The sequence below is a fragment of the Piliocolobus tephrosceles genome, chromosome X (genome assembly GCF_002776525.5).
Source record: "Piliocolobus tephrosceles isolate RC106 chromosome X, ASM277652v3, whole genome shotgun sequence".
In the NCBI taxonomy this organism is placed as follows: Eukaryota; Metazoa; Chordata; class Mammalia; order Primates; family Cercopithecidae; genus Piliocolobus; species Piliocolobus tephrosceles.
In genome coordinates this window covers 7,308,071-7,321,736 of record NC_045455.1, presented here as the reverse complement: position 1 = coordinate 7,321,736, position 13,666 = coordinate 7,308,071, and the positions used below count along the sequence as shown (strand labels likewise).

Here is a 13,666-nt window from a genome sequence, read left to right as displayed (position 1 = left end):
TCGTCCCGCACCCTTTTCAGAGACGTGTCATTTCTAACATCAAGCTAATCTATATGTTGCCATGGCTTCACCCTTTATCTGCCTTTACATCTTATGAACTGCATGGATTTACCACATTATTTTTATCTGAAAGACAGAAAATGGTGGTTTTATTGCCATACAATCAGATTACTGCTGCTAGTTTCTCTATGCCTTTTTACCATACTTCAATCAAAAGGGATCAGTTTCTTTATACTCTGCCCTTGATTTACATCACATCTGTAAAGACCTAGTCTGAGTTGTAATCCCCTTATTAACTATGACCAGGGTTGATTTGCCTAAAAATAAAAGCAAATTGTGTCAGACCCTTTCACTTTGTTTTTGATTCCGAACTACAAAATGGATTACTAAAGAAATCTTCAGAGTTCACACGGCCAGTATCGTGCTGAATTTAAAATGGGAGTTAAACAAGTTAAACAGGGGAGGCATGTCAACGGCTTCCACCTTCCATCATGGGAGAAGGGCTGAATTACTTACGTCTTTGTATTCTTTGGCTTTATAGAGACAATGAAGCCACAGGAGTTTTTCCAAGCTGTTCGGAACATGTCCCGTTTGCTATCCTTCCTTCTTTGCTGTTCTTATATTCCTCCCCCAGCCTCTTTCTAATTCCCCCCTTAAAAAGAAGGGGGGAGCTCTTCCCTGAAAGAGCTAATTCCTGACTAGAAGCTTATAGTTCTATGGGTTCTGCATATTTTAATCAAAATATTTTAAACAGTTGAGCACTCCTCTTTAAGGCTCTACTCCGCTACACAAAGGGTGAGCTCATAAGCAAATCTATGTAGATGTATATTAAGTGACCTGAAAAACAGGTTCTTTATGTCAGCAGCAAAGGCAGGCAGAGATTAGGCTGATAGGAGGACCAGTTTAATCATCTTCCTTAGAAGAGCACTTCTTTTTTGTCTAATTTGCAATTAAGCATTTTAAGAATGAAGTTTTCATAAAATGTTAAAGAAATACCTTTCCTAAAAATTTTTGTATTGGGGTCTACAATCTGTATTTCCTTTTTCCCTGCCACTCCCATTCCTATGACGCATTACTGCAGTCATGCTGGGATCTAATAGTTTCCCATTAGGTGAACACACTCTAAAACGTCGCCCGAAGTTTGGTGTCATCCTGAAGCTCTCGGGAGCTACCTGGAAGATTTCAGTGGAAGGAAAGACGGCAAGGATTTAGCTGCTCCAGTCACATGTTCATCTACAGGCAATTATCTCACTGATCCACCAACCGAAGGATGCACCTCAGTAAGTTTACAGACAAGAGGTTTTAATATAAATCTACCAATTGTTCTTCAGCTGACTCTACGTGGAGAAACCATTCAAACGCGTAGTTTTTAGCTGGTCTTCAGGTCAGTGGCTAATTCACCTGTCCACATACTTTAGCTTAAGTCAGAAGCCTTTGGAAATGTTGGAGTCATTTGCATTTCTTTGCATCAGTAGAGCAAGCGTCAACAGCTTATGCTTTGTAAAAGATTTAGAACCAAGTGCTTAACAAATCATCTTAACCTCTAGCTCCTGTTTCTGGGGCTTGAAGCTGTAATTGTTGAGGTTAAGAATGTGCAGTCCCTAGACACATGATTCTCAAATAAATTCTCATCTGAAAACAAGGCTACCAAGCATGTTGTGAGGTGTCGTTTTTGCTTGGTCTTTGTGCTCTGCCTGGCTCAGTTGTCCTGTAGAACGACGACAGTCCATTACCTACAGTTTATCATCCTGACAAAATGTGAGGAATGTGGATGTGAAAGCACTAACAATTCCACCCCTGGTGCTTTGAGCTTTTTTCTCTCTATATTAAAACCGACAAGATTAACCCAAACGCAAACTGTGGAGCATAGTTCAAGGGGCTATTCAATCAGTGCTGAATGTGCATTTGTTTACCTACAAAAATAAGAATTTCAGACACAATGGAAGGCAGGCTGGCTTATATATGTTATTGAATGGACTGTTTAAACAGCACTATCCATTGTAGTTTATTTTATCAATCTCTGACAGGTCTGTATTTATTCAGAGCCTGATTGTGGTGAAGCCCATGTATTATACGTTATCTGGATATTAGCCAGCCATTCTTTTGTATCAAGCCAGCCATTCTTTTGTATCAAGTCATTCTATGTACCGGCATTACATAGGGAAAAAATTACATGGGAAAAGCAACATGCTATGTTAACTAACTAGTATGTGATGCATAGGGAAATGGCAACCCCAGACATCAGGCATGAGTACTCGCAATTCTCAACAAAGTCAGTGTAATGAATGCATTGCAAAACACCATACCGATACAGATTTGCTCACATTAAAGTTAAATTAATTTTTTTTAAAAAAAGAGCCTACTACTTTACTTAGGCCAAAATTTTTTCCCTCTTGGAAAAAAATGTTTCACTGAAGTGTTAGTTAAAGATGGAAGCTAGGCATTACTGTTCTCTGAATTAAAACAAAACAAAACAAAACAAAACAAAAAAAACTTTAAACAACCAAAATGGCTACAACAGACCCAACTCTACCAGAACATATCAAAGCAACGTGAATAACCTAACAGGGCAGCGACTGTTTCAGCACGCAGGACATCTTTCCATTATTACATACAGTCAGCGGCAGGCCAGCCAACAATGTCATTAAAGTAGCTACGGAGACGCTGAATGTACAAAGGGTTTTCTGGACCCTGTATCCAAACAGCTGCTGCATGCTCCCTGTGTCGACCACCTGCTAAAAAAGCTGACCTCTGAATGAAACAAATCTAATTACCGATGGCGGCTTCATTACAAATGAATTGTTCCACAGTTCATAGGAACTGATGTGAAACTTCAATGCATTTGATTACCTTCCTGCCGCATATTTACCAACTGAAACTTTCCCCTGGAAATAAATATAAAACTTCCCCAAGTAAAGCGACCCCCTGGCATCAGGGGGTTGTGTGCATTCTCAAAAACTTGGAGAGGGCTCTTTCCTATGGCTCCTACAGAAGAAATCTTTCTGATCTCTGGAGCTAGCATTCAGCTGCAAAGGAGACCTTTTCCAGGGACACATTTATCCAGTCATCCAGGAAAGCCGTTATCAGGAGAATTTTAAAAGAAATGCTGCCTGTGGAGGACAAGACAGCAGCAGCAACCTCAGCCGCGCAAACGGCAAGCTTCCCGAAACGCAGGGGCCTCGAAGCTCTGGACATAGCTGGGAAAGGCACACTCACCTTCATCATCAGAATGCGGCGGCGGGGGGGGGGGGGGGGGGTTAACACCTGTCACCTCCCCCCGGACCCCCCACCTCAACACATTACATAAACAAGTTATTAATGTCGAAACCTTAGGTTGAAATAACTATTGTTCTACCTTTCTTTTTCTCCCAACTAGGTATTTCTAATCCTCTTACCGGATACACACAAACTAATAGTTAATAATAACGCAAAGATACACACACACCGAACTAAACGCTGAAGAGGCTAACGGAATTTCTTTCAACTAGATTTAAGCAGAAATATTAAATCCTCACAGGAAAAAAAAAAAAAAAAATCAACCCTAAAGAGAGCCGGTCAGTGAAAGTGCGGAGTGGCTGGAGCAGGCTGCCTGGGGGAGGGGCGAGGCCTGGCGCGGCGCGATTCCGCATGGAAGAGTGACCTCTGGAGGCACCGGGCAGACAGCGGCGCCGCGGGCTCCCCCCGGCCGCCTCGCCCGCCCGCCCGCCTGCCTGCCTCCCCCGGACTCCGGGGCCCGCTGCAGCACGAGGTCCTAGCCCGGCTCCTTCCGGCACCACCTGGCGCCTCCCGTGCCGGCATCGATGCAAAAATGCCGCCGCCAGTACTTCATCAGAAAATACAATAATTTACATTAAAAATACAATCCATGCAAGAGCAGACTACATAGAAGGAGCCTGAGCTAAGTAACTTCTCCGAATGAGCGGTGTTGAAAGTGCCTTCTAGCATCATACAAACATTTGTTTAAAACGATTTGTAACCGACGTTTTTGCCCTTTTCATAAAGGGATTCTTGGTTAACATGTTAGTGAATTTGAAATTTGACACTTTTAAGAGAATGGACACACTCCTTTAATTAAGACGTGATTTCTAAATCAATCCCCCATTTCTTTTCTCCTAAAACCAGGCCCAACTTGCTCAACTTCAATTAGGTCATTGATTTTGCTTCTGATCTCAAACGTTTTCTCCAGAAACCAGCTAATATCTGCATACTTCTTCAAGTTTCCCGAGACCACAATTCCATGATTCTGTAAAACGTGTTTTGGCTGTGATTCGAAATCAAGGGATATACAGGACTGAATGCCCAGATGACTACGAGTTATGACCACACAGATTTGGGGATGGATGGCATTTTCTAAATTCTGAATGCGCTCTGGTGGCCCAAACTGAAAGTTACTCTCCACAAGGCCGGGCTCGCTCCCGGCTGTAGCGTCCGATAAGAGCAAGTCTGATCCTAAGGATCCCATTCCTACCAGGGTCCCGAGGGAGAAGGCTTCGGGAGCAGTGTGGACTGGGCAGGGCCCTAAGCTTTTACAGAAAGTGCATTACAATCAGGTCGGCTACCAAGACCGCATACTCCGGGGCTACTGGCTTATGAACGAAGCGGGAGGCCGAGGTGCGGCGGGCCCTCAGGGAGAAGCCTAAGGCCCGTCTCCCCGGCGCGGAGGAAAGGGCTCGCCGCCCGAGTTCTCCTGCGAAGCAGGCGAGCTCCCCGCGCACCCTCGGGCTGGCGGCGCGGTGCCAAGGCGCGCCGGCTCCAGGGCTCTGCAGACAGCGTAGCGACCCCAGGCTCCCCTCTCCAGGACGCGCTCCGCTGCCCGCGTCCTGCCACCCCGGTCGCCCGCGGGCCCCGGACCCCGCCGCCCGCGCTCCCGGTGAATGCAGCATCTCCGCCTCTCTCCAGAGCCCGCCAGTCCCTGCGCGCCGGCCAGCCTAGACTGCGGCCATGTCCTTCGTCCTCGAAAACAAGAGAGGGTCAGGTATCGCCATCGGACACCTTCCCGGACGTGACACCGGAGCCGATAGGAGCTTTTAGCGCCCGGGAGGGCTCGGGGGAGGAAAGGCGGGGAGACCGTCCCTTCCAGCGGCGCTCGGGTTGCAAAGCCGAGCGAGGAGTCTCCACCTAATGAAATGGGGCGGGGGTTGGGGGTGGGGGACGGGGAACCGAGGTTCCAGAAACAGGCTCCGAGGCCCCGCGGACTGACCCCTCCTCCCGCCCGGACGGCGCGGCGGACCCCGGGGTGAGGACCTAGGGGGATCGCGGACGCCACTTACTTGGAGTTCGAGGAATTCCAATAGATAGGCTCTAAAACTATCGACTTGGAAATCGCAGTTCTGCATAAAACCATCAAAACTCCCCAGCAGTACTTCCACACGGAGTCCCTCCTCACAGCCATGGCGAAGCCACTCCCAGCTCCACGCACTCCGGGCCAAGAAGGGACGGACGGGACGCAGGCTGGGACCCCCAATCCTCCGGGGCAGACTGGCGGGGAAGACAGCGGGCGCCCGCAGGTAGCTCCGGGGCGCGCTGCGCAGCTCCAGCGGTCGCCGGGCCAGGTGCGCTCGCCCTCCAGGGCCCTCAGGGCGCAGGGCGGGAGCGCACGCGCGGGGCGCGGCGGCGCGGCAGACTCGGGGTTCCGGGGCGCCGCGCCGGACGCAGCTCGGACGGCCGACTCCCGTGTGGCTCCAGGGTGCCGGGCCGGCCGCGGCGAGCGGGTGGGCGCGGGGCGGCGGGGCGGGTGCGGGCTGGGACACAAAGACCCGGAGCAGACTACCGGCGCAGGCGGCGGGCGCTGCGCCCCGAGCGGGGTCGCCTGTGATTATAGATCCAGTGCAGTGGGCAGCGGCCCGAGTGCGCGGCCGCCGCGTCGGCGCGTTTCCATGTCCCGGAGCACGGAGCGGAGTAGGGCGCCTCCGGGCGCGCAGGAGCCTCCTCAGTCCGCGCGGCTCCCGGCCCCCAAAGCAGGCAGGAGGGAGCTGGATCCCCGCCGCGGGCTCCGGACGTGCGCGGGCCTTTGTGTGCGGGGAGGGCGCCGGGACCCGCTGCGTGCGCAGCTCCTCACTTCGGCCGGTGCCGCGGTCCCCGCCGAGGAGAGTCAGCGCGGCCGGCGCGCTGTCAGAGCGCTATAAACGCGGGGCCCCGCCCCGCCGCGCGAAGGCCATTGGCCCACGGCTCAGGAGCAGTGCGCTGGTTGGGCGGCCGGTCCGTCCGTCCGCCATCTCCGCCCGACATTGGGCGCCATGAGGCGGGGCTCGGGCTGACAGGTGAGCCCCGCCCCCGGCTCCCGCGGGCGGCGGGAGCGGAGCATAGGCCCGGCAGGAGAAGCGCTCCGCGCGTGCACAGGGCGCCCCTGGGGCAGCAAGAGGCCTCCTGGGCGCGGTGCAGACGTGGAAACAGCGACGGCAGAGTAGCGGGCCACCTGTCCCCGCGCCCGGCTGCGCCTTCCCCCTCGGCGGAATCAGTGGGCGCGGCTTTACCTCGCGCGGTGCGGAAGGCAACGGGCCCCGCTCCGCGCCTACCCTCCGCAGATGCGGCGCTGCCCCGCATGCAGGACTTGCACTCCGCGCACACCCTTAGAGCTCCCGGCTTCTGCGCGCTTTTCCCGACGCCTCTCGGCGAGGGCTTCCCACTTGATTTTGGTTAACAATCGCCTACGGCTCCTCTTCAGTCAGTGGGGCCGGGAATTGCAAGACGATTCCCGCGACGCGGCGCCGGAATTGGCAGCTCTAATCAGGGCCCGAGCGTCGTCGCCTCCCGCCTTTTCCGCGGGCGTCTCCCTTCCCTCTTGGCGCCCCTGGAGCTTTCCCCGCGTGTCGCCGGCACAGGCACGACCGCGGGGACCGTTTCACTAGCCCCTAGGAGACACGCCCGCTTCCCAAAGTGACCAGAGATTTAGAGGGTGTGAGATGGAAAAGTCAAGGCATGTGCTTCTCACACGGCGTCTGCAAGACCCCAGAGCAGAGCTGGCAGAACAACTCACTACTTTCTCCGTCGAGCGCCGGTGCCGACGCTCGTCCGTGACTTCCACGGAGCCACAGCGCCCACTAGCGGCCAGCTTTGCTTCTCCGCATCTCCAGAGCTCCGCGGTGCTCCGACCGGATCCAGCATCCTGCAGCATCTCATCAAGTCACGGTTCTAAGGAAAGTCTCTTTGTATGTCCAACAGTAGGAAGAACACGGTAGAAATAAGGCACGGCGCAAATGTACGAATCAAAGTGAAAAATTAAAATATACTGTATGCCCACTTTTTAAATAAAATTTAATGTCGTCCACCCCAGGATTTATGTTTCAAACACAAACTGGGCAGTAATTCTACAAATTATGTATTTTTAAAACAAATTATCCACTACGCGAAATTTAAAACAGAAAATGCATATGGTAAAAACACCTTGTTTTCTTTCACTCTTCTTTGTAACAATTTCTGAAAATTTTTATGGTACGTTGCTTTTAAGTATCCGTTTTTAAACATTAGTCTAAGTTAACGTATACATCTCAACTGGAGTGGTAAAAACTTGTGAAGACTAGTTTAAGATCGAAAACACATTAAGGCATACGAAGTACTGAATACACTTACTCTTCCAAACAGATCTTTGAGAGCAGAAAACTTTCATAATTTATTTTAATTTTAAATAAGCCTTCAAGCTGAGAAAATACGTATTTTAAAAACGCCCCACCACGGTATGCCGATTTGAACAGCAGATTCCCAGGAAGCACCAAAAACCCAGGAAGGAGTAGGCACTATGACTCCTAACTTGACAAGGATGAGAAAGGGCTAGTTTTTAATATGCTAAAATACCATTTAAGGAACTCATTGAAATGGAACATAAAGTTAGCTTAAATGATCTTTTAAAAGAACACTGGGTACTCAGTACCTTTTGACAAACTTACATTGTGAAATTTAAATTGTGACCTCTTACCTCACTACATCCTCCTCTCCGAGTAAACTAAATACAGCAAATTTGCATTGTCTGAAAATAAGACAGCTTCCAAAAATAACATTTTCAGTAAATCAGATAGTTTCACATCCAAAGCGTTTTACCTTGGGACAAATGTAAATACACATTTTAAAATCGCTTCCTTTTTAAAACAAAGTGCATATTTGACTGAAAAGGAATCCTACACACACACAAATCTATGATATAAAGTGTGAGAATACACAGCTTAGTTTCACTCAACAGAGATTCAAATGCAGACGACGTGAAAACCATCAGCAGTAGCAACTCACTTCCAAGATGTCGACATTCTACTATTTAATGGTAATTTTGGTAGTTAAAAGCATCACCTCAAAGCCATTTGTATTTACTACTGTATAACATGCTAGGCAAAAAGTAGGTCATACTGGCATACACAAGACAAAGTAGAATTTCCAAAGCATGCCAAACCAAGAACCAATCCCGTCAGTGTCATATCTCTTGGTATTTGGACTTCATTTTACAATTAAATTATTGGGAAACCTTGGTAAAGAAAATTTTTTTATTTACCACACTTTGAATCATGATCAATGTATTTCGAGAAATCTATACTTTTAGCAGATGTATTTAAACTCTCATCAAATGAGATTTTATTTCAACAGAGGAAGTTACTTCACTGTGTTCTACAGTTAAGTTTTGAAGGCCAGGCACGGTGGCTCACGCTTGTAATCCCAGCACTTTTGGAGGCGGAGGCGGGCAGATCACGTCAGGAGATCGAGACCATCCTGGCTAACACGGTGAAACCCCTCTCTACTAAAAATACAAAACGTTAGCCGGGCGTGTGGCGGGCGCCTGTAGTCCTAGCTACAGGCTGAGACAGAATGGCGTGAACCCGGGAGGCGGAGCTCGCAATGAGCTGAGTTCGCGCCACAGAACTCCAGCCTGGGCGACAGAGTGAGACTCCGTCTCAAAAAGTAGTTTTGTAAAGTCAAATAAGGATTTGGGAATTTCAAAGAATACCGTAGTGAGTTATAAAGGTTAACACAAAGCTGAATAAATGTAGAATGAGATGACAAATAATCGCAGCTTAAAAAGAGTGGAATCCCCCACCTCCAACAAAAAATGCATCTAAGTAGTTATGTTCCTACCCCTTTGAATTTCTAGGCATGTTTTGGTCTTTAGAACTTATGGTGGTTTCTTGTATATTCCTTATACAGTATTCCATCATTTCTAGGACATATTTCAAAAGATGTAACAGAACTTCTACAAAAACAAAAGCTTATCTAAATATATTACACAAAAATAAATTTGGTATGTGTTGACTAAGTGTTGTCCAAGCCATAAATTTTCTATGTAGCTTTTAAGCCTCTCGCAAAATCATACCCTTTGTTTCCTGGCATTGTATGCTGTTTATTTCATACAAGTCACTGACGTTTTCAGCACTCTAGCAAATCACATTTTCCCCCATTTATCCTTGAGGGAAAGATCTGACAGGAGAAAATAAAACCCTTTTTTAACATCAACTTTGCTGGCCGGGTGCGGTGGCTCACGCTTGTAATCCCAGCACTTTGGGAGGCCGAGGCGGGTGGATCACGAGGTCAGGAGATGGAGACCATCCTGGCTAACAGGGTGAAACCCCGTTTCTACTAAAAAATACAAATTAGCCGGGTGCAGTGGCGGGCGCCTGTAGTCCCAGCTACTTGGGAGGCTGTGGCGGGAGAATGGTGTGAACCCGGGAGGCGGAGCTTGCAGTGAGCTGGGTGAGACTGCCCCACTGCATTTTAGCCTGGGAGGCAGAGTGAAACTCTGTCTCAAAAAAGAAAAAAATTTCAACTTTGCTAAACACCCTTCTCCCATCTGCTTCTGAAATTCAGACTGTTAAAAGACTGAAACATTTTATATTAGGGTCTATTTGTTTGGCAGGAAAAATATTACATTAGGGTCGAAAACTCGTACCTTATAGACTATCACATATTCCCTATGGAAGAAAAATACTGTACTTCCCACTAGTATCCCTATTAATCTGAAGCTCAACCTCTCATTTCTTTTACAGCACTATTAATGTAAAAACAGCATACATGGAAATACGAATGGCTCCAACAAGCATGCACACGTGGCATGAAACTTCATCTCTTTATTTGCAAACCAAGTGTGGAGGACCAAACTCCACTCCTCATTCCAAGCTGGATTAAGAGGTGTGGTGGACATAAACGAAGGATAATGGTTAGCTAGCTGTGCACTCTCTTGATTGCATGATTAATTCTATTATTTAACCTCTCTAAACAGGATTTTTCAGGCTGATTTGATACAAACATACATGAAAATTTTCAAGTTAAATACTCTTATAAGGAAAACTTCTGACAACAATCATAACAGATCTCCTCTTTTGGGTCCATAAAATAATTTTTTTTTGGCCTCCTCTTTACACTACTTAAGAAGTTATTACCGCTACAGCAACACTTAAAACCAACTGCAATAATGTATTACTTTGTTACCTCCTTTTCTACTTGTCACTTCTTGAATCCAAAGTGAAAACCTAGAAAATGACAATCATCCAAATGCTAAACGAACCCATTTTATTCTAACCCTAATAAGCCTAGGTTTGGTAATCAACAGTTTTAGCAATCTTAGAAATCATACTCCATTAAAAACATACACTTCTGGCCGGGCGCGGTGGCTCACACCTGCAATCCTAGCACTTTGGGAGGTCAAGGTGGGTGGATCACGAGGTCAGGGGACTGAGACCATCCCGGCCAACACAGTGAAACCCTCCCTCTACTAAAAATACAGAAATTAGCCAGGCGTGCTGGTGGGTGCCTGTAATCCCAGCTACTCAGGAGGCTGAGGCAGGAGAATCGCTTGAACCTTCAAGTGGAAGGTTCAAGTGAAACGAGAAGGTTGCAGTGAAACGAGACTGCATCATTGCACTCCAGCCTGGGCGACACAGCAAGACACCATCAAGACACCATCTCGGCGGGGCCAGGGGAGCGGAAATAAAACAAAATACACTTTCAGAGCATTGATGCAAAAACAGTGATGAAACGGCTGGATCACTGGAGTTGTTACTATTCTCTCATGTACTGGCTCTTTAGAGGTAGAGCAAAAAATAAAAAGTATAAAAATAGAATTGTCCCAATATCCTCTGATCAACCATTGGAGGTTCAGAAAAAGATAAATCTTCAAGTATGACATCCAATGAAGTTTTAATTTCTAAACCCAATAATGACTTAGGTATAAAAACACTTATCATTCCATTTGCGTAACACTTACATAGATGTAAAAGCAACCATTCTGATTTGTATTACTTCGTAAAATCAGAAGAAAGTTCCAAGGAAATACTTAATGGAGTAAGAAGCTAGTTATTTCTCTCTCACACACAAACCCCTTAATTAGGTCTTCTGTATCCCCCACTTCCACTGTTTCCCAGCACTAAATCAGTTACTGTAGAACCAATACTGGATGGGTGGATGGATGATGGATGGAAGAAAGGATGGATGGATGAATGGATGGATGGATGGATGGACAGATTCATAGATTAGGTAATACAATACACTCATCTTAAGCATATCTACAAAGTGAACTAAGTGTAGTTTATCAGCAAACGCAAATCTAGATTACTGCACATTTTCCATCATCACAGACAACAATGTTAAAAGCCAAAACCAACATAAGAGTAAACAGAAAAGATTACAGATAACAAAGACAGTGAAAGAATCAAGACCACTGTTAAATGGCAATTCAACAAATCAAAAAAGTAGGGCCTACTGCCTGGGCTTCCACACTCATTCTAGACTTCTAGGTTGAGGACTTTTTTTCTTTTTTTTTTTTTTTAACTTCAGCAGTACCCTGAGGTCCTCTGATTAATAACACTAGTACTTGTTCACAAGGTTCTCCTGGAAGGGGAGAGCCTCAAAAATTAAGATAGCCTGTCTTCAGTATTTCTCATGGCCATTAATACAACAAAACAGATGAATGGTTTTGGGTGTAAAGATGCAGAAAATTGAGACAACTGAAAACAGACGCACTAATGGACAGAAATAGCTTTTGAGAAATGTCAGTGAAGTGACAGGCTCCTCGTTATAAAATGAGGCATTGGAAATGATATGTAAAGTCTAATAAGCCAGGATTCTATGCTTACTATACTTACAAAATTGAAAAAATACAAACCACTGAAAATTCTTAAGATACTGCTAAATCTAGGAAAGGTGGTGATACAAAAAAAAAGGCTATGGACACATACCAGCACAGTAAATGAATACGGAGATTACTGGGGATAGAAACAGTCTGATTTGCTGCATCTTCATAAGGTTAACTGAAGCAGGTAAAAATCTCATACTAAAAAACCCCTTCCCCAACTTAAAGCATTAAAGAGTCCTCACACCAAGCTAATTTAAAGGTTTAGTTTATACAATTGATAATTCTGCAAACCACAATATGTCAATAACTACATACTGTAATAAAAATAAACAAAGTCATAGTTAATTCTATAATGCATTAAGAATAACCTAAAAAAACAAATTGTGAATAAAGGCATATTTAATAAATTAGGGAACATCTTAACTGCTAATAGATTGGGAGAAATTTTTAAGTTTTCTATGTACACAAAGGCAGTGGGAACAAATGAAAAAAACAAATTACTACATTGTTGCAGCACATTAAAGACTGGATGGTGTATATTATGAACAATTACATCCTCTTTCCCATAGCCTGGCAGAGAATAGTTACCAAGCACAGGAACAATTTCAACATCTCATGTGAGTCTCCAACAGCAAGCAGATACTGCAGTATGTCATTAAGCAACTTACTGTCATTTCACACCATATGTGGCAGTAAGAAACTTAAAAAAAAAAATTAAAAGGCACGCATAAGCTGATTTCAAATATTTTAAGTCCAGGCCACTCTCTTTAGATACAATGTTTTGAACACTTGTATAGAACAGTTTTTAAATAAACATTTCCAAAAAATTGAATACAGAACTTAGGAACCATGAATCTGCACCAAAAAAAGTTACATTGGAGAAAAAAAAGAAAAAAAGAATCATGAAATAATTACAGCTAACCTATATTTAGAGATAAAGCGTTTTTTTTTAAGAAAATAAAATGTTTGATTTTAGAGTAGGTAGCATGTTTACTAAAAGTTCTCACTATAGTTCATGCCTATTTAAAATTCTACCTTTAAAGATCTTTAAACTGATTTTATATTGTTCCTTACAATTAGACTCATTGAAGAGCTCAAAACTAAAGCAATAGCATTTTTTCTTAGCATGCACACACAAAATAATCTACCATTTAGTCATCTCATTAACTTAGGTTTTCAATTTTTAAGAATAATCAAACTGTCTCAAAAATATTGGGCAACATTTTCTCTACTTGATGACACGTTTATGCATCTCAGGTAGCATTTCAGATCAATATCCTTTTCTTGAATGTTTTAATGCCAGTATATTTAAATATACGTAAATGAGGCAGATTCTAGTGTAAAAAATGAAAGCCATCCATAAGATTCCACATGCAAAAACAAAACAAAACAAAAAAAACTTCATAAAGTTCGAATGTGTTTGTCCTAAAAATAAACGTGCAAGTACACTACACAATGAAAATGACTTGACCATCTTAGCCTTTTTTTGACAGTATAAAGCTAAGTTCTTTCTGATGGCCCACTCTAAAATGATCTGATTCCATAATTTAAAAGCATTTTTCTAGCCTTTATTAAGTATAATTTGTGATAATACTTATATCCTAAAACAGAGGCACAGGTTTG

General features: G+C 45.1%; 1 protein-coding gene across 2 annotated transcripts in view; it reads right to left on the bottom strand.

Moving 5' to 3' along the window:
- EFNB2 (ephrin B2) overlaps nt 1-6,096 on the bottom strand; it is a 45,510-nt gene extending 39,414 nt beyond the window's left edge. For both annotated transcript variants that reach the window (XM_023217627.2, XM_031934929.1), the window contains exon 1: nt 5,271-6,096. In XM_023217627.2, coding sequence (XP_023073395.1) covers nt 5,271-5,392 — 122 coding nt within the window. In that variant the 5' untranslated portion in view covers nt 5,393-6,096. The remainder of the gene's footprint in view (nt 1-5,270) is intronic.
- Nucleotides 6,097-13,666: the final 7,570 nt, after the last annotated feature.